At 32.8% G+C, this 21,901-nt stretch overlaps 2 protein-coding genes across 4 annotated transcripts in view; one reads left to right on the forward strand and one right to left on the reverse strand.

Moving 5' to 3' along the window:
* Positions 1-15,388, forward strand: part of LOC142344527 (SCO-spondin-like) — a 76,123-nt gene extending 60,735 nt beyond the window's left edge. The window contains exons 27-34 of one of the 3 annotated variants that reach the window (XM_075396266.1): positions 203-367; positions 717-907; positions 3,696-3,895; positions 7,823-8,005; positions 8,391-8,478; positions 9,466-9,534; positions 14,671-14,743; positions 15,069-15,388. In XM_075396266.1, coding sequence (XP_075252381.1) covers positions 203-367; positions 717-907; positions 3,696-3,895; positions 7,823-8,005; positions 8,391-8,478; positions 9,466-9,534; positions 14,671-14,743; positions 15,069-15,186 — 1,087 coding nt within the window. In that variant the 3' untranslated portion in view covers positions 15,187-15,388. The remainder of the gene's footprint in view (positions 1-202; positions 368-716; positions 908-3,695; positions 3,896-7,822; positions 8,006-8,390; positions 8,479-9,465; positions 9,535-14,670; positions 14,744-15,068) is intronic. The other 2 variants (XM_075396267.1, XM_075396268.1) reach the window with 2 other exon arrangements.
* Positions 1-21,901, reverse strand: part of LOC142344531 (ras-related protein Rab-11B-like) — a 450,398-nt gene that overhangs the window by 339,801 nt on the left and 88,696 nt on the right. The gene's annotated exons all lie outside the window — the stretch shown is intronic.

Consider the following 21,901-nt stretch of genomic DNA (forward strand, 5'->3'; position numbering starts at 1 on the left):
TCTTTCTTGTTCATCAAGGCTTCATCTCTCAAGCCAAGTCTACGTTGAACAAATAAACATTCTTTTCAAGCTATTTTAAGCATATCTTATGCTCAATTTTTCTCAAGTTGTAATCTGTCAACCTTCTAACGTGATTAACTATGAGATCTTGACCAAGGTGGATTAGCATTGCTTTATATCTGTCAGTTTAATCTTATTTCAGATGTTACGAGGGTTGTTTCTGCAAAGCTGGCTACATTTGGGACCCCTACAGTGAGACATGTGTGTTGCCAGAGGGCTGTCCATGTGCTTACAAGGAACCAGGCACTAGTGATCTGAAACTAGTGGGAAAAGGCTTCACATTCTACTCCGACATTTGCAATAAATGGTCAGTTACTAAAAAGAGATATTTCCGTTGTTACATCACCCCCCCCCCTCTTACCAAAATGTTGACCCATTGCTAACAAACGATTTTGCTCCTGCACATGTGGTTGCAAATAACGCATGCAGACACTACCCTGAATGCGAAAAGGAGATTCAAAGAAGAAGAGCTCAAAAAACTTTAATTCCATGATTTGAATTTTTGTTACTGTCACTTAGTGGACATATAACTTTAGGTCCCCACCCCCATTATCCCACATCACCCCCGTAAAAGTACTATACTGTAAAGCTATAGTTTCGTTGGAAGCTATAATGAGAAAGACCAAACACATTGTGATATGTTATATATTATACAGTACGTGTCATGGCTACGGAGAGATCAAGTGTGAGAATGATGATGAGAATCCTGACTGTGGTTGTGACACTGCCTTTGAGATATCCTGTCAGCAGAACAGAGGAGGAAAGAACCACACCATCTGTGTGTCCAATCTCTACGTCTGTGATGGTAATGAAGACTGCGAGTATGGCGAGGATGAGCAAGGATGTGGTGAGTCATTATCTGGCGTATCTCTCTAAATAAATTTGAAATCGTTTTTGGTGGCTCAAAACCTAAAGCATAAAGGGACTTTGAGTTGTGCTTAATGAAAAAAATTGGTGAAAGTATTCCGATCTTATTAGAATTGTTAATCCACGCGATAAATTATTTCCAAAAAAGTAGTTTTTTATTACGATTCGAAGAAGAGTATTGGTGGACCATCTTTGTTTTGATCTGTAATTTTAATGGAGTGTATCTGAAACAAGAAGAAAAATGCGTGATGACAAAGTGCTTAGGCAAATTTCCAGGTTTGTTTTGCCGTATTGGACACTTTCTTAGCAGTTTATGCATTCTTTTTTAAACGGATATAGCATTTGAGGAGTTCTGTGTCTCCAAATATTTGATTCAGCTGTTTTGGCTGCCTTTCAAATCATTGCACATTAATTTGCAAAGTTTTTATTGTGCAATCATAAATATAGAGCATTGGCTAAACAGGGCGTTTTTCATTTAAATAAACACATAGAAATTTCTATTTTTTTTTAATTCTATGCATTTTTATTGTTGTTTGACATATTCCTGCCAAGTGTTGGTTGTGTGAATGATTGAGCCGCAGAAGTAACAAAATCGTTGTGAAGTAGCTTTTTTCAATTTTGCGGAAAAATTCTGTTCAACTGTTTTGCAGAAAAAACTATTTTTTTTACTTTGTACTTCACATCCGTTTCCTTTCTTCGGTTTTCTGTTTAACAAACACTTTCTGTTTTTGGTAGTTAATTAAACAATGTAAACTAATTGTACCACAAAGTTTTTGCCAATAGTCGTTTTGGAGGCGTAACAACAAAATTTTTATCAAAACCTTTATTAGTTTTTGCTCTCAGATGCTTTTGCCTTCTAATTTTCTCGTTTTTGTTCCAAAATTATTAATATGAATAGCATGCGGTTCAATGGGTCTTTTTAGGAGGTCAATTTTCTACGTCGATTCGTTTCGGGAATTCTTCCAGCTATGTTTTTTTATCTTCTCTCTATTATTTGTTGAACTTTTTCTGCTTGCTTATTATGGTTCTCGTAAATTTTCATTGTTCTCACATCACATTTCAAACTCTTGCAGGAGTCTTACAAACAAACATGAAAATGCATACCATACCTACTATTACCTTTTCTCTTGTAAGATTTTGTTAAGATTGGCACTGTCCTGCAAGATTCTTGCATTGTACATAAGATCTTTTTCAAGTGTTTAACCCATCTTATCTTTTTTAAGACTTCCTAAACAACAGACACGCATTTCTATTTTAAACAAAATTCATTTTTATCAAAATTCTGGAATCTCAAAAGTTCTGAATCCTCTTGCAGGATTCTTGCCGAGAGTTGAATCCGTCTATCGCAGTGAGTTTAATCCACCTATCTTTTTTTCAAACAAAAATCTGTGATGAGTTTTTCCTCTGATTGTCTTGACTTTTTTCAAATTCACATAGTTTTACAAATTAAATAACTTTAAGGGATCAACGATAAATTCTAACGTTTTGATCAGTTAATTTTGGTGTTGACTTGCTCCCAAAAGAATCTGGCTATTATATTGGCCTTTTTTGTATATATATATATATATATATATATATATATATATATATATATATAGTTTCTGAAAATCAAAATCATCTAGCATCTTTACATACAAAACGTTGAAACCTAATCCGACATTCAATTTGACCATAATTTGCGCTTTAAGAGGTTTTATTCATTTTATGTTCATGCAAAATTCAATCGTTTTTTGCTCTAATCTATAGACAAAGTGGTTTGTGGTATGTTTGAAATATTTTAATAAAAATAACAGCTCAATTACTGTTACTTGCTTACACTTCATAATTCAAAAATCATTACTTTCTTAATCTAAAAACTACATGAAGTTCCGTTTTCCCGAAATAATCTAACAAAAAAGTTATTTTATAATCACTTCATTGTGCATATATCCAACTTCGGGGTTTCTAAGCTCAGAGTCGGTATCATTCCTGACTCTTGATTTTCTTTTGTACAAAATTTTACCAGCACGATTTAATTGGCAACGTACGGCAGGAGCTTTTTACAAAGAGCTTCTCTAACATTTCCTGATTTTAAAAATCATGTATAAAAATCATCGGTGATTCAGTTTTGAAATCATGCTGTTATCCGAGTCGAGGAAAAATCGGAAAAATATGTAAGATAAGCGGCGAAGAGTTGTTTCTTCAGCGCAAATTTCGTACATAATTTTGCGGTGAATTGTAGTGAAATTTTGTAACTGCTTACAAGGTTCCAACCTCTCACCTCCTACAGGTCATGCACTTCTTCTTCCACTGCGCCATCCCTCACTAACTTCTAGGATTTTGTTTTGAATATAAATCAAATTCACTCTACTTTCTGTAAAACATGCACGGTGAATTTTTGTAAAATTTCCGGTTTTTAGCGGTGAAATTACATATTTTAGCGGTGAAATGCGGCTATTTTCCGTAAGTTCGCCGCTTACTTCATAGGTGAATTACATAAATTCACCGCTTAGAAGAAAGTGTCAAAAAGATGTAAGATTAAGGAGTAATTTTACGGGGGGTAATTTCACCGCTACCAGGCGATAATTTTTTTTCACCGCATTCACCGCCTGATTTCACCGCATTCACCGCTTATCTTACAAATTTGCCTGCATTCACCACTTATCTTACATTTTGTGTCGAATGACGGTGACTCCTCGACCCGGGTAGCATTCTATGATGTCGCCATGACTACTATCAACAAATAAATTTGCTTTCAAGTGAAATAAAGCTGTAATTTGTTTATGAAGAGATGGAATGCGAGCACAGGTGCGATGACTCTGACATGTTCAGCGAATGTTACACTTCGGATGATATTTGTGACGGGGAGTGTGACTGTAAGAAGAAGGGGGATAACTACTGTCTGGATGAGGTCAACTGTGAGCCATGTTGTGACACAGACACTCACTTCATATGTCCAAGCACTCAATTGTGCATACCAGAGCCATGGGTCAGTTTCAATGCATTAGGTATACTTATATTAGGTTATTTTTAATAGACTAATAACCCTGGTTATTCAAAAGTGCAAGATTCACTTGAAAGAGGGTTTTAAAATTTTTCCCAAATTAGTGTTTCACTTAACTCAATGTTTGAATGAACAAATTAAGCAATTCTAGTGCCAAGTAACGAGCAAAAAAAAACATTTCTGAACTACTCTTGTGAATTATATCATCAACTTAACTTTTAGTACATTTTCCACAAGACAATTTTGAAAAAATGAGAGTGGCACAAACTGACTGTAGAGTTTTCTCAAACTGAGTTTTTTTTCGTTTCTCATTTTTTTTCAAATAGCATCGTCATCCGAGTGAATTCACAATCTTGCACGATTCTCGCAAGAGTTCAATTCCTTTGTTACCATTGGAAAAACCAGGTTAAAATATAATCCAACATAACTGCCGTTTCCAATGCTCAATAAACATAGTTAACAAATAAAAAAATTAAATCTTAATTTTATCTCTATTAACTTTGTTTTAGTTTGATTAATAGCCGCGTCAGCAATTCCAGGCGGCTATTATTGCGCTCCTAATTTTCACAATTCAAAGAATTTGAATTGTATTGGGGCGCTGTCTTCTTTTTACGACTCGAACAGGAGTATTGGAGAACTCCTTTTTTTAATCAATTTTATTGAAGTGAATTTTGAAGCGGGAAACGAAACACGTGAAAAAATTTGGAGTGATTTTTTTGCTAAACTAAATGGAGAATGGAGCAAAAAGAGAGTGGTTTTTTGTTCATATCGCTTTTTTCTAGAGAGCGAAAAATTGAGGTGTGAAAAAAAATTCTGTATGCGAGCGAAATTTTTTATTCACGTGCGGCATTTTAAAGCAGTTTTTTTATTTTTGGTTGAGAGGTTTAGTTATAATTTTGTTTTAATTTTAAGCTGATTTTTGTTGGTGGTTTTTCATGTACTTTTCAGTTTTTCATGTATTAATTAAAAATTTATTAGCTTTTTCCAGTTTTTTAGTGCAAGTTGTTTTTAAGAGCTTTTTTAAAATAATTTGCCCTCAAATATAATTTTTTAAAAAAACACATAAGTTGTTTTAGTAAGTACTAGTTGTTTTGATGATGTAGTTTTGGCAGAGATAGTTATTTCGCGATCTCAATTTATAACAAAAATTTGATCAGATTTTTTCATCATATTTAAACAGATTTGATTTTATTGTTTTTACTTTTTGTTTTATGGTTTGGTTTCAAGACAATCATAAATTGGAGGCACGTTTTGTCTGATGAGCTGCTGGATGGCGTTTAAATGGATTTCCACTTCGAGTCGTTTCCGGAATTCTTCTGGCTATGTTTTTTTAAGATCAGTTCACACATTTTCATGATTTTTGAAGTCAAATCGGAGTATTGATTTTGGTCAAGCCGAAACAGGAAGTGGAGCGAAAAAGAGAGTGGTTTTGTGGCGATAAATTTTTCCGCTCTAATTTTGAATTAGAGTGGGAAAACGGTGTTTGAACAAAATTTTGCTTTCTCGCTGGTTGTTTTTGTTCGCATGCGGCAATTCCACTTTCATTTTTGCTGTTTTTTCCATTTTTTTGATAGAATTTTCTTCTAAATGGTTTTCCTAATCCATTCATAGTTCATTCTAGGCCTAGTTTCTAATCCTAGTTATGATCAAATTCACATTTCTTGTTTTTTGTTCTTGCTAGCGGTTTTTTGACAATGATTTTCTGTTTTTCTGTATTTGTTGTTTTTTATCTGTTTTTTTAGAAGTGGTTTTCCGAAATCACTTAATGTCCATTCTAGGTCTAATTTTTGGTTTAGTCAATACAAATTTTTTGATTTGTACGTCAGGACTTGTCCTGTTTTGGTTTTTTACTTCGTCTAACTGATTTTTGTTTCGTCTTACCCTGCGCCCGCGTTTTTGTTTTTTTTAGTTCATTGCGTGACGCACCACACTCAATAAAATGACTTCTGAACTCGATATTTTGCATCTAAGTAGTGCCAAAAATATATTCCCTAATTCTTGATTATAAGAGTCTTGAGTTTTTGATTTCGAATATTAATTTTGAAAAGCCCTCTTAAGGACTTCTACTTATAGAGCTTATGTGTCTCATAAAAATGACAGTCCGAATCTAACCCTAAAAGTCTAGTGGTCTATTAAAGGACTAGTGGTTTTAGCCACAAGCATCTATCGCGGCTAATTTTTGGCAATATGCCGGCTAGGTTTTGTTAGATTAGTCCGTTTGTGCATTGCGCACGAATTCTCTTCAAAATATGGATTTATCGGTAATTCTACACCTCCTCAACATTCAAAATGTAAACAAAAAACATTTGAACGTTGCAACAATGGATTCAAATTTACAGTGGTTTTTAGAGTAAATCATGTCTCCCGAAAAATGTGGGGAAACGACTAAGATGGAGACAAGACACAAATGCTGGGTCTAAATCTAGAACTTTTAGTTTTGATACACCCAGCTCCTTAATTCTGGTGTTTTTGGAAGCACTAATGGGTACTCTATATAGCAACTATGAAGTGCGGAAAAATTGCAGCTGTTAAAAATTTTCCAGTATCGACATAATTGGCGCTCCGGTCTGAATTTAACACCATAACATCCTACATTCATTCCTGAAGAAGTTAAAAAATAACTAATTCAAGTCAGCAGCAACACAGCTTGATTTCCTAATCTTTCAAAATATATGCAAATAATGTTGTAAGATAATGCACAGTTCTTCACCTTTTACTTGCAAAATTTTTAAATTCTTTTTTATACGAGAATGAATGAGGATTTCAGTTAAGCTTAATTTGTCAAAACACTAAGGAACTCCTCTATTTTTCTATTTTGACGCCCCATCTTATTGGGCATTAAAATTTTACGCACACATGGGCACGAGCTATGGTGTTGCATAGTAACGTGCTAGTTAACAATACATAGTTTCTAAGTAGGGGCATAGAAACATTGGGCGTGCAAACAGTACAAATCTAAAAATGAACATGAAATAGCAACTACTCTTTCGGAAAAATTTCTTCGGTTTTCAACATTATTTTGTTTGTTCTTTCCTGCTTTTCATTCGGGGTTTCACAATTTGCAATCAATCTGAACTAAATATTGACCTTCATCAACATCCAAAAAAAACGGATGCTTGCAACGACAAATAACCATCTGCTCGAAATTAAGCACCATAATTTCAAATGATATTATCAAATTCACTTGGTCTTCTCGAGCTCAAGTCTTTTGAGCATAAAGTATTATAAGGAATTTAAACAAGTTATTAAATTAATGATGCGCCCCCAACACCTGGCTTGGGACAAACAGTGGCATAATTAGAAATATCAAATATTACAAAAGCAAGTAAAACAATTATTTATAGGAATAGTTTTGATAAAGCTCGGACCAAACCAACCCGCACAGTTTTCCAGAAATACAAATCTAACATAAAATGAAATAACTAACTATCGGAAAATTATCTCAAATCATGTTAATTCTGTTTTTTGTAAGCTAGTATGATTTTGGCGCCGTTTCCCTTCCCTCCTTTTTCATCACTTTCAGCGTTTGTTTAGAAACAATTTGTTCCTGAATCAAATAGTGTTTTGGTATTGTAACTGATCGATATACAAGATTATTGCTTCCCAGTTTGAGTTCCTATTCGAGCATGATCTCACCCATCCAAATTCAGTCATTGTAACACGCATTCAGCATTGATCAGCCATGATCAGACGCATCCGGACAATAATCAATGAGCAGGCAACACCTTGTTTCCTTCATGATCATTTATCAATAGGTAGACGTTGGAGAAGTCCTCGACTGTAAATTAAGGGTATATATCCCCTATCTCAGCCTGTCTATGTTATGCTCAAATTATTTATCTTTATTTAGATATTACATGTACTTATTTATGTTACATTATCTATATAGCATGTGATGATGTGGTATGCTAGGTGTGCGATGGGGAGATAGATTGTAAAATGACTCCTGAGGAGGTGAAGAGCATGACTGGGGTGGTGGTCCCGTACCTCCCCACTGATGGGTCAGCCTGGCATGACGAGATGAACTGTGGCTGTGAGGATGAGTCACTCTTCCAGTGCCACGACAAACCCAAAATATGTCTCAACATGACCAAGGTAATGAGCCCATCGCTACTGACCGTACTGCATAAATTGCTTCTTGTCGGGATAATTTTGTGAACCCCCCCCCCCCCCGTCCACCTCTGCCTTAATATGAACTCCTATGATTGATATTTTAACCATCCTTCAGGATAAACATAGGAGGAACATCGGTCTCGCTCTTTCATTCAACAACATTAATAAACTACGTTTAAGTTTTTCTAAGAAAGTAAGAAAACAATTAAGAATTGGTAAAGTATCGGTTACAAAAATTCTTTTTTACTCTTTCTTTCCGCTCCTATTTCCAGAAACTTCTAACGGCCAGCCAGCTGTTGAGACCAGATGCATAGCGACCATTATTCAATATTTTACTATATCCTATATTTATATGTCCATTTTTGAGGTGTGTGATGGCCATGACGACTGTGGAGACTCGTCAGATGAGCCTCCTTACATTGACAGAACTCTCTACGACAACTGCCGCACAATACGTAAGCGTGAACTACTCTTCATCACTAAATATGTCTCACGGGGTCGAGAAACTGCAAGAAATAATCCGAATTTCACAGGACAGTTTAGCTAATTCCGGCCTTTTGGAGCTATTTTCTAGTAGTAATCCGATATTTTGTAACATTTTTTTGATCGAGTTCAGACCTTTTATGGCGCCATCTTGAGCATTTTTGGTCGAAATTTGATTGAAGTCTCTACACCCGCTGAGACATGAACTGAAATATTTTATTTATGTAATTTAACATTGACCTTGGTAATAATTAAAGATACTTTTATGAAACAGTCAAAATATTGATGAAAATTCAAGGCCTGTAATTTTCATAGTGGCGTAAATTTTTTTTTTTTTTAAAAAACAAACAAATAAAACATCGAGGAGGATTTGTTGTGTGCGCTAGTTAAAGAATAAAAACTGAAAAATTAAAATTTTAAAATTTGGTTATAAAGAATTGCATCTCGATTTACGTCGTGACGTAAACTCATAATGAATAGGTTGAACAGCATAAGTGCGAATACTTGTTGCATTCTTTTTTCTAAAAAAGAAAATAGCGAAAAACTTGAATTGAAAATCAATTTGAAATTAAGGGATATTCAAAAAATACCGATTTATATCAATCGATTTTAGCTGTCTCTTAAATTTAGTCTGTTGAATCTCTGAGAGAAGATCTAAATCTATCTTACTATTTAATCTAAACTATAAATAATTTCCACCTTTTGAAAGTAAATAATTTAATTTACATGAAACCTGACAAAAAAAGAAAATTTGAGAACTTTTAACCTCAGTATCGCTTCAAAAGCTTTGTTAATAATAAAATTTTTTCTTCAGTACTGAGTTCAGTTTTACAAGGGTTTTCCAAAAAAATGGCAGGGTTGGTATAAACAATTTTGGACGCCAACAGTAATCTCAAGTAAACTGTCGTCTCTAATTTATGACATTTACTTCGTTTAAATAATTCTCTGTAATGTTTCAGCAACTTCCACAGCTTCAACTTCGTCAGTTTCGAATGGATGGAAAGGGAAGACAAAAACCCAAACAAGCTGTAAGTTTCCAATATATTGGCATCATATCTTTTAGAGAGTGTTTTATGATTTCTCATACAATCAATCTGCTTATCTCGTTTCTTGTAATAACTTTACATATGGTTTGATTATCCGAAAATCGACCAAATCCAGTTGTGGAACAAATACAATTGATAAAAATAGTGCAGAGAAAGCTGATTGACCATCATTAGGAAACAATAAGCGCTGAGTTTTGTTTTGTTGCAGAGAACTAGGAAGATATAAGTACTAAACACACATCCGAGTTTAAACAAAGCTGGTTTATACGCATGATAATTTTTTAACAAGCAGACAAATTTAAGAAATTAAACGTTTCTTAATGTGTTTAAAGTTTCAAACAAGAAACTCTAAATAAATCCTTCTGGCGATACGCTGAAGTAATTGATTTACGTTTGAGCAATTTTGACAAAAAGTCCACTTAAAACATGGGGAAAAGCATTTCAAATCAGATTCCACTTACGCTATGCTGTTTATTATGCCATATGATGATCAAATCAATTAAGAGGTAATTAACAACCAATATGGCAAGTAAATTCCAATATCTTTGAATGTGCTAATTGCTTCGGCTCACTTTAATGGGGGAGGAACTATATACTGGAATGCGTTTTTTTGTTCAGTCAGATTTGCCCGATCGATATAATCATCGTACAAGTTGTGAGTGGTATCATTAGAAAGTCCGTCTAGCGCAAAAAATATGGAATAAAACAGATTTTTCAAAGTTCGATTTTTTTACAGGGAGTTATCGGGATTTTAAGTTTTGTGAATACCAGACGGAATTCAGTTGTTTTTTTTTTCACATTTTTTACTTCTTTTACCAAATCTTCGCCAATTTCGCTAAAATTAAATAAAATTGTCAGCGGAAGTGTCATTGTTGTAATCCCCAAAGATAGAAGAGGGTTGCTGAATTGCTCGATCCGAACTTTGAAGCTATATTTTGTGCATTTTTTTTAAAGTTCACACTTTTTCCGTCAAAAGGACAAAATATGCATCTTTAGCCCACTTTCTTTAAACTTGCTGGACGTAGACATCTAAAAACTGCGTACATATACTTCGCATGCTCAAAAAAGAGCTAGTTTTACCCTCTCTGGCTTTAAGAGCTTCTGGAAATATTTTTTGCCAGTTAGTTTTTGCAAACCCAAACTCGATATTTATACAAAATGCATTACTTATTTTTTTATACTGGAAATATTTGTTTAAAAACTGATGTAATTCGAAAAATTGAGTGTTTTCCCAGAAGCGCAGCAATATCAGGTCTGATCTTGATCTCAGATAGATCCTTACAGTAAAAATTTTAAAGGTTTTATTTGGAGAGGCCTTTTTCAAAATATTTCGGTATTGTCGTTTTTTGTGTTAAACTTTCTTTAAACTTGCTGGATTCAGAGGTTATATTTGATATACTGAAAATTTCGTTTAAAATAAGATGTGTTCAGCACTTAGTGGACAATTTGTCCTTTTGAACAATTTGATGTTTTTTAGACGCGCAGTAAAATTAGGGCCGATCTTGATCTCACCGTGAAACCTTACAGTCACAAATTTTAGGTTTTATTTGGCGCTGCATCTTTTAGCAAATTATTTCGGCATTTGTTGTTTTTTATGTAATTTACTGACAAGAATTTCATATGAGGTTTTAATTATTGACGTTGAGGTTTACAACAAATGAGGTCCAGTGAACAAATTATTGTTTCATGGTTAAGCTCAATGTTTTTAATGGCTTTGTGAAAACGTTTACTTAAAAGTTTACGGTTTTTTTAATGTTTTGCTTCCATTTGTTACTTTTTGTAGTCCAATGACATAGTGTTGCCAATCATAGATCCAATTGAATTCTCTAAGAGCTGTAAATGAGCCAAGAAAATGCTTTCAGTTGTTTTCTAATTTTTCATATGACTTTGAAAATATTTGTTCAATGAAAATGTCTCTGAATTTTTGAAATTTGCCACTCTTTTATCTTAGTTCTCTCAACTTCTCACGTAATATAAGAAAATACAGGCCTGAACACACGTTCTGTGAATTTTAATGCATTGTTTTTAAGGGTTTTTAATTTGGCAAATGGTGTCTTATTTTTCGATACTACGAGTTTTGAACAAAAAAATAATTTCGAGTTATAATTGCACATTTTTTTAGGGTTAAGTTATTTCTTTGTCGAATTCTCATTTTATCAAAAGGTCCCATTGAAAAATTGTATTGCTAGACGAATGCTCAGCATTGATAAAAAAAGCGCAACTGAATTTGTTCATAGTTTTCGCGGAACGGTATCTGATTTATGGGCTGGGACACAGTTCTCTCTCAAATTTTAGCGGACTTTTTCAAACTTTTGCCGGTGTTTGTTGTTCTTTTTGTTGTCCCACAACATACACCTGATAATCAAATAGGTTTCATTTGCTTCCACAAGACGTATAATTGAACCTACTTAACGACTTCAGTTTATAGTTAAATGTTTTATGTCTTTCTATAGAATTTAAAAGAATAAATAAATTTCAACTGTCCTTTTTTTTCTCACTTTGGTCAAGGTGAAACTCAACCTCAAAGACAAGAAGTCTCAACTATTTATTTTGATCCACACGTTGAATTCTTTGTTGTCGATTTGTTTTGACTGATGGCTTCAAATTTTTTATTTCGTAAGAAGTTTTCCAGTTTACAATAAATTTCAATTCCTGAGTTATTTTTTGTTGCCATTTCTACGTAGTCTTTTTGTAAGGAAGACCTTTTCATATTCCATTGAGAAGCAATAGATAACTTAGAGTTCCTGCAGATAATATCCTACTTTTAATCGTAGTGCCCCCAACACTGTGATGTAGTAAAATTGTTTGTAAAATTTTGGCTTCTGCCTGTATATGCTGTCGTTGTGTATCTTTGAGACCTACTCTCATCATTAACATGCGCAATTGGCTTCCTGAGGTGATGCAAAAAAATCCATTCCTAATAGTTGAAATCTTATGTCTGTTATGACCTTTGAAATTATTTGTTCTCAAAACATTTGGGTTTTTCAGCTTCGCCAATTTCTTAAATCATTTTTGCTTGATTTGTAACTTGGTGTCTGTGAAGGCAGGTCACAAACTGTTTCCTGTGAGCTATACATTAATCTTTAAAACGGTTTTTCCCCCATTGGTTTCTCGTTTTGTTACTACGAGATTTCATAGAACATTTGTGAGTTTTACATATTTGTACCTTATATAGGATTTTTGTTTTCCTTTCAATTTATAACATTAATGATAGGTCCATTGGCTTTCGAAAATTGCGCAACTGAAGAATTTCAATGTTTTTATAAAACAAACTAGAGGTTTTAAGAACTTCACGTTATTTTTTGCTCAAAGTTTGAGCTTTTCAGTTTTGCGGTCTTTGTCCTTCTTTTTGTAGTTTTTTGACGTACGCTGGATAAAGATAGATCTCAATTGCTTCATATGCAAACATAACGGAACATTTAAGCAATTTCAGTTAAAATAATGATTTTAGTGACTTTGAAATTGATTTTTGTCAAAAAAGAAACGTCTTTTTGCTCCTTTTTTTATCAGTTTGTCAATCTGTTACCCCGTCGGATTGAGGACAACTTCAATATTTTTTTCTAATGAACTATAGGACCATTTATTTTGTATAGGTTTTATTTGATGCTATTTTGATTTCATGGTTTTTAAAAAAAGATATCGACTTTGGTCGTTATTTATGTTTGTTATTCGATTTTTCTGATAGTTTTTTCTAGTAGTCCTATCAGCGAGTTTAATCGGCTCTTCAAAGTTGCATTAATCTATTCCATTGGTGATTTTTTAACGATGCGTATGTTTTGAAATGCCTTCTATCTCTTTCTCATTTGGTAGCCAAATAAATCAAAAATTTGGATGAGCTGGTTCGGAACATTATGTGCAAACGCACATTACCGAGCCTCATTGTTCGGTTTCATGACATTTTACCCAATTTCTTTTCTCCCAACACCATTTTAACCAATCCCATTTTACCCAATACCGTTTTACACAACATGCCATTTTAACCGATGTGTTTTTACCCAATGCCGTTTACCCAACATGCCATTTTAACCTAAGCCTTTTTACCCTAAACCGTTATACCCGATGCCGACTTACCGAATGCTCTTTGATCTTTTCGTTTTTTTATTCCATGATCGGGTGTGATAGTTTCATATCAAGCCCCATGGGCCATTTAATTATAAACTCGGCTCAATAGTTGTTCTGGAAATTTTAAAAATACGGTAAATCAACATTGGCTTTGGGTAAAATGGCATTGGCTAAAATGGCAGGTTGGGTTCAATGGAATTGGGTAAACTGTCATGACACCGCTAATTCGACTCTCACCTAAAGAATCAAAGTTCTATTAGGAATAAAATTAGAGTAAAAAGCGTAATCTTTACAAATAACTTGTCCTCTACGTATTATTTAACATAGTGCTTAAAGTTGCCATTAACTGCAAAAAAGCATTTGCAAAATCCGCACACGCACACATTCAAAAAAAACAAAAGAACTTTCAGAAGCACAGCATTCAGTTGCAGAGAATTGCAAATCACAAAAAATATTGAGAGAAAAAATGTGTGTTAAAATCATTTGAATTCCATTAAAAAATATCGGAGATCAGATGTTCACACGCCGTGATGAAAAAGCAATGTTCCCTGTTTATTGTGACTCAGTAGAAACTGGAAAAATGTGTTTCCAAGTTATTCATTTCAAGAAAAACGGCGATCCGATTGTTTTGCTCTAATCCAAATAAAAAATAGAACAAAATGTTTTTGAAACCTTTGTTTTTTTTGAAACCAATATATTTATAAACAAAATTAATTGTAGATTAAATCCTGAAATGGTTACAATCATATTAAAAAAAAATGCAAACATTTTTCCACAACAATCATGTCTGCCTGTTTTTCTTTCATTGTTGCATTACCTTTCAAACTGGTACAAAAACAAAAAAGAAACTATGTTCTTCTGGAAGTTTAACTAATATGCCGCTCAGTGCTTATATTGACTTCTTTTTACGTTCCCAAGAGCAATTATGTTTCGACGGACATTGCCAATTTTCTTAATTTTCTTTTTTTTTTTTGAAAAAAAGGATTACATATGAAACTAACAGTACTATTATTTTTAATAATAATAATAATATTTTAACTTGGCGGCGGGATGAAGTGTGGATCGCATGTTTGTTGACCCGGGATTTGTTACAACCCAACACGGTATATCATAGAACCGCCACAACAAGGTAAGATACCTTTCGCTGATTGCTGAAAACAATTGAAAAATGATTTGACTTATATTAAGTCCGGGATTTTTTCTCTGGCTGTATCAAATAATGTGAGCATAATTCAATCACCTAGTTCAAAACAGTCATCCTGATAATCATAAATAATCATAGCAACATTTTCTGTATTATAAATAAATATCAGATGAGAGCTCAACCAAACGTGTAATGATGAAATTGCACGTTTTTTCAACTGTATCAGGTGCAAAAATTTCAAAAATTTTAAATATTTTTAAATTTATCTAAAAATTATTTAATTCGGAAATAAATTTAATTTCTTTTTCAGTAGTTCTGTCCTCGCTACGAATTTCTGCCTCAGTGGATTACCGCAAAACGATCAATTGACGGAAGATGACAAAAATGTACAAACAACAACAAACATTTTGACTTTCTTGGAACTATGAAGATACTATACTTTATCATTGATAGACTTCAGTTTTTCATATGGTTTGTTTGCTTTGCTTTAGATAAATTATAAACTAATGCTTTAAAAAGTGGATTTCCAAGTTAATTCATCTCTATACATTTGACTATGGTGCAGTTTTAGCTTCAATCGAAGAATCTTTAAATAATGTTTCACTGCCCAATGCACGACTTCACGCATGCAAGATCTTGGAGAAATTGAGGCAAGACTTTGGAAGAATTTGTCATGATCTTGCCAAGATATCAGAAAACTTTTTATTACGCCTAAAATTGTTTTTGCAGTATTTCAACTGTCTTCTTTGACTTTTAAATGAAAAACAAAAAAAAACATTTTTTACTCTGCAATTCACACAAGATCTCGACAAAATCCCTAAGGTTCTGCATCGGTAATAAAAGGTAAATGATACAGCACTAATTAAAATTGTAATTGCAGTCTTTTTGAGCCCGTTTGGCTATTCGAAGAAAACGCTGCTTGGAAGATCCATGATGTCAGGCATCATTCGGAAAATAGCGTGGAAGTCCAAGGTTGCGTGGACTTGGCAGGAAAAGGGTGGAAATAGGAACATAAAGGCGCTGAACAGAACCGCATTGAATTTTTTTTCAAAAAATGGGCTAACATTCTAATAAAAAAATTCTATTCTGGGTCACAAGTGACAAGTGATGAGTGGCACATAAAAGGCTAGTGAAACTATTTGCAGAGTAAAATTTTTTATCAGTGACCACCTCAAAAATATGATTATTCATAAAATAGAATTTATATTGGTTGCTTATTAAAAGGTCATGCTGTAAGAAACAATGTATTAAAAATGGTGTATTAAAAAAATAAAAACCGTTATATAATGAAACCCAATACTCTTACAATTAACTAGATGTCGCAAGCAAAAAAATGTATTAGTTAAAATACACTTTTAGTAAAATCAATGATGCATAGGACTAACGAAAAATGTATTTTATTGTTTATTCACAACACTTGGAACAGAAAAAAAGTTATTTTGAACCTGGGAATAAAAAATGTTTTGATCATCAAAAACCTTTTTTTATATTACAACGGAACACTTGAGTAAATTTCCTAGCAATTTACTTTTGATTCAACACCTCAAATAACTAATCATACACAATTTAATTACAAATATGGACAGGTCTAAATAAATTATGAAGAAAGATCTCAAGTCAGCATTTTTCTGTTAACCGAAAACTGTGTTTAGATCACTGAAAAAATTGCCTACCATCAATTGAATTTAAGTAGGAGAGAAAATTTAAAAACGTACTTAGGAGAGAATAATTAAGTAGGAGAAAATATTTGAATTTAAGTAGAAGAGAAAATTTGAAATTAAAGTAGGAGCGAATTTTTGAAAATATTTGAAAATTGTGTTTACTGAAAAAATTGTCTCACAGCAATTTAGTTTAAGTAGGAGAGATTATTTGAAAACGTACAACGTACTTAGAAGAGAATAATTAATTAGGAGAGAATATTTGAATTTAAGTAGGAGAAAATATTTGAAATTAAAATAGGAGTTAATATTTGAAAATATTTGAAAATTGTGTTTACTGAAAAAATGGTCTGACAAAAAATTAAATTTAAGTAAGAGAGAATATTTGAAAACGTACTTAGGAAAAATAAATAAGTAGGAGAAAACATTTGAATTTAATTAGGTGAGAATATTTGAAATTTAAGTAGGAGAGAATATTTGAAAATTGTGTTCATTGAAATAATTGTCTTACAGCAATTGAATTTAAGTGGGAGAGAATATTTGAAAATTGTGTTCATTGAAATAATTGTCTTACAGCAATTGAATTTAAGTAGGAGAGAATATTTGAAAACGTTTAAAATAATTTTATAACTTTTTATTGATTTTGGGGCAATTTTTGATCTATTTTTCCAATAATTTTCCATTAAATTTTAATATCCACAAACAATAGCTGGCGAAACTCTTAGCAGCTCCTTTCACATTTTTTCAACTTTGATTAACTGTCTCTCAAATTTGTCGTTGTTTTGTGTGAAATGTTACATTATCCGAAGTGTATTGCCATTGTAAAATTGAATCCACAATGTTTCTTCTGGTTTCATAAAAACTCTTTTCTAAATTATTTTTCTTCAAAAGTTTTGATCTTCATGGGGTTTTCTCAAGTCTAATGTTTAACCAACATAATATTTAATGTTTAGTGATTAAACCAAAATAAATTTAAGACTTGAGCTATTTTCTTTTCGGCCAACTGAACTGATTTATTTTTTGATAATATCAAGGATTGAGTTGAAGTTACATTTTTTTTCTATTGAAGCAAAAATTCGTGTATCTTGATAGAGCCTTCACATTTTGTTCTAAGAAACTTCAAAACTTTTTCGTACCTTTAATAGCATTTTATTATGAGTTGATTTTTATGAAAGAGTAATCATGTTTACGAATACAAATTTAGTAAATTTTTCTTCTATTCCGTCCTGTTGTGGAACATAAACCACCTCTACTATAGACATCTCCAGCTTTCTAATTTATATTTTTCTAAATTTCCAGCTTTCTAATGATATATTTTATTGATAATGGCTAGGTTCAGGTTCTGCAAGCCATTATTAATAAAAAACGAATTGGCGGTTTCATCAAACATTGGTCATGAAAACGATAATTTTGTTCACTGGGGACCACAGGATACAGTTCCAAGATCTTTACAAGATCTTGTTAGACGAATGTCAAGGAAATAATTATTATCTTGCATGTCATAGGAATATGTATAGTTTCTTTTCACTGATTTGCGTGACATGCTGGTTTTTTTCTCCATCAGTAACCGCGCCCTAAAAGTCTTTGTTAATATCAGTTGTTTAAAACAATTCCGAGGTATCTACTTCCGGCTATCATAAGGTAATTATTGTGATCCCTAAATTTCTCTAATTTCAAAAAGAAGTTAAACTTTTTGGCGAAAAAAATGTATTTCAATTAAATAGAATTATTCAACATTTTGTTATATAATTTAACGCTCTTTGATTTGAGTTCATATAACCACAGAGATGTAACTTAACGCAGGGCTAACTGTAACATGAAAAATTGAAATTTATGAACTTAAATTTTACCCCCACTTTGCCCCTTTTTTCGCTTATATTCTCATACTGATTCGTACCCTTACAGCTTGACAAAGAACAAGAAGGGTTTCCACCATTTTGCTTTTCAATAAACGTGAGAGAGAATTAAGCTGTATTAGGAAGTGATGAACAATCTCAGTTCTTTCATGTCTGAGAGGGTTTTCATTACACTTCAAACAGCTGATCGACTTTTCCACCATTTCCCCTCTCAGCCTTTGTTCTCTCTCTTTATTCTCTCTCAGACTAGACCCAAGTGAAGTTATGTCGATTTGGTTGCCTTTAATTCCTCAATTTATGCCTACCTTTCTCAACTTCAAAGCTACCTATCTCTAATTGCAACCACCAATCACACACATCATTTTCCTCGTTCGCATTCTGCGCAATTCATCACACCGCAGATATTTTGTTCACCCTTGAACGATTCGCAGAACCTGATTTCTGGTTCTGAAAAGAAAATAAGAGTTAATATTTGTAACCAGTTTTCTCATCGGCCTCATAAAAATATTTGGGGTGCATTCTGGCTATCCGGGTTGACTTCGAATGTTCAACCTGTAATAACTTACAATTTTTTCTCCGTATAATTTCCAAGTTTTTAAAATTTGCAAGGCTCTTGAAAATTAACCACTCAACTTGCATGTGTCTTACAAATTGCATGTTCTTATTGAAATATTTAATTCTACGCAAGTTCTTAAAACATAAGTTAGCCATTTTGCCTAATCTGTAACGAAAATCATTAAATCGTAGCAAGATTTGAACGAACACGTAATCTGCGCATCGACAAAAGGACAAGAAGCATCCGAAAGAGCTTGTAAGGAGAACTATTTCTTGCAAATGTGCAGATTTGTATTCTAAATTGAGATTTGCGCATGATAAATATACAATATGCGTAAGGCGCTCCTATGAATTTTTGAAAAAAAAAACAAAATGTTCCAAACAAAAAATATAATTCTGAAAAAATGTGAGCCGAAACCATGAAATCAAAAAAAGTAGCATAAAAAAATTGAAGTGTAATGTAATTTTTTTGCGAAAAATTATTGGCAAAATAACTTGAAAATCTAACCAAAAACATGAAGAGGAAGACATTTTTAAGAACATTCTTAAAAAACCGGTCTCTAAAAGATTTCCTTGCGGTAAAAGTTATAGCGGAGAAAAGTAAAGGATAAATTCTATTGATATCTAGCAATTTTTAATGATTTGCAAAAAGATCTCTTAAGTTGATAATATTGAAAAAAAATGTTTTACAAACTTACGTCACAATACAGTGTAATATGTTATACAAAGAGAGCAACTAATTCTCATGCTTTTTCCCCTGAAAAACATAAAACATTGAATTGAGTGAAACAATCAGAACTGAACTTGTTAAGAATCAGCTTGTAAAGATACCTACAAGTTAGTCTTTCGGCTTGTACGTTCTTACAAGTTAAGCAGCCGACGACTTGCAAGTTCTTAAAAGTTAATCATCTTTTGTATGAAACCTACAAAGTCCTAAAAGGTAACCAATAGGTCTCAACCCTGGCATACTTTAAATCCTAGCCACTTTATAAACGCCGGCGACAGCATCTCCTGCCCTTTTTATATTTTTTTTTCAATAACACTTTCACGCAGTAGCATCTGCCAATGTTGCGCCATAACTTCTTAACTTTAATGTTGATGCAGAGCTTGTACTAGGGGTAATTGCAAAAATTTTATAATAATTACCTTCTTGTCCAGTTTAATTAAACGTGGGTCTTCTAAAAACATGTGGCGTCAAAATTATTCAGTTACACAAAAAAGATATTAACATTCCATTTTTTAGCGAAAAATTTCAAATGAATATTACAAGTTGTGTGCTGTGTGGAATGTGAATAAAACTTCTGAAGTACCTTATGCTCCTTTCGGTGCAATTTTAAAGTTCTGAAAGGGATGCTCTTGTAACATTTGTTTTAATTTATTTTGGGGTTTTTCAAAACTCAAAAATAAACTTCTGCCTTTCTGATGCAGGGACCCGTTGCTGTCTTTTTGAATGAGATAAGATCATGTTCCGCATTTAAATGATATTTCTAATAAAAAACATATTAATAACTCCAAATGACATTTTACAGCTTTTTCCAATTGAAATTTTTCAAATCAAAATTATAGGTTCCGTGTTAAGTTGACAAACAAAATTTGTGAAGTAGCCTATTTCTCTTTTGGTTCAATTTCAAATTGCTGAAATTGATGCTGTTGTAACATTTTTTTGCATTTTTCCCCCAATTTACTTTCCAAAAATCAAAAGAAAAATTGCCATAAATCAGAATGTTTTTCTGTCGCAGGGACCTGTTGCTTTCATTTAGTAAGATGAATTGAAATTCCAATTTTTTCATCACCAAAACAATTTCACTGGATAAAATTATCGTTACCTACCGCGTTGTAACGATTAGAAAGATTAGCAATAGAACTGGTAACATGTCAAGACTGCATTGCAAGCTATGATCGTTCACATTTTTTCTTCTGAGAAACTTTATACCTTTTGTATTGCTGAATTATTAAGAGTCTAACCAAAATTAAATTTTAAAATGGACTGCAATGATTCCAAGGATCTGATCAACATTAGAAGATTTTCAGCAGGACATTCTCTGTTTTGTGTAAAACTTATAGATCCAATCTCCCTCACAATTTTTGACAGAACTTTATTGAGATTAATTGGAAAATTTCACAAGATTTCTTAAAAAGAGTCTAAAGTTAAAACTTAATATCATGCAGGATTTGTGTGCAACCATCAAGGTTCTTCAAATTCGCGATTCGTCGAGTTAACACCAAAAAAAGCATTTCCCTACAGTTTATCTACATATTTGACATATTTTTTGATAAGCATTAATTTCTGCAAATAATTTGGCGAAAATTGGCTCAAAACACGAGTAAAAATTGTGACAACAAAAATAAAACTGATGAAAACAGATTTAAGTGGTTAACAAAATGTGAGAGGTTGCGGAAATTTGGGTTTTATTCCCATTATAGCAAACCTACATATTAAAACCACCCTTGTGGTGAAATCAGTGTACGTTTTCTGCCCCTAAGCAGTTTCGGGGCTAAAAAGACCAACACAAAAATTGGTTTGCAGAAATGTAATTGAAATTGTTAGTTGAAGCATGTATTTTTCTTACGTTTTCGGAGCCAAAGAGTATATTTTTTCTTTGAAATTCTGCCCTCTTTTGAATATCCCTGCTTAAATGCCCAATTGCCAATTTTAAAGAGTTTGAATTAGTTTTATCCAAGTTTATATGATGGGAAAAAATAAAAATTTTAGAGAAGAACAGTAGTTATAGGCAAAAATGAAAAAAATCTCGAAGACTGCATTTGAAATGGCATCAGTACTCCACTTGACTTAAAAATTTGTTCCCTCCAACGATTTCGAGAAAGATCAATGCATATATTTCCACCGACAGCTGATTGTACATCTCAACGACAAGCAAACGAACACATTACTATCTTTATGATATCTCACATTTTGTATAGCGAATTTCCCATACTCAACGTCGTCAAAATAAAATTAAAACAAGAAAAACAACAAGCAATTTCGACAATAACAACAAAAGAATTTTCTTTAAAGAGGTCAGCAAAAAGTTATCCCTGGAAGAGTTCTCTACTATACAAGCCTAGATTATTTT

This window comes from Convolutriloba macropyga, chromosome 8, assembly GCF_964194025.1.
Source record: "Convolutriloba macropyga chromosome 8, txConMacr16.3, whole genome shotgun sequence".
Lineage (NCBI taxonomy): Eukaryota > Metazoa > Xenacoelomorpha > Acoela > Convolutidae > Convolutriloba > Convolutriloba macropyga.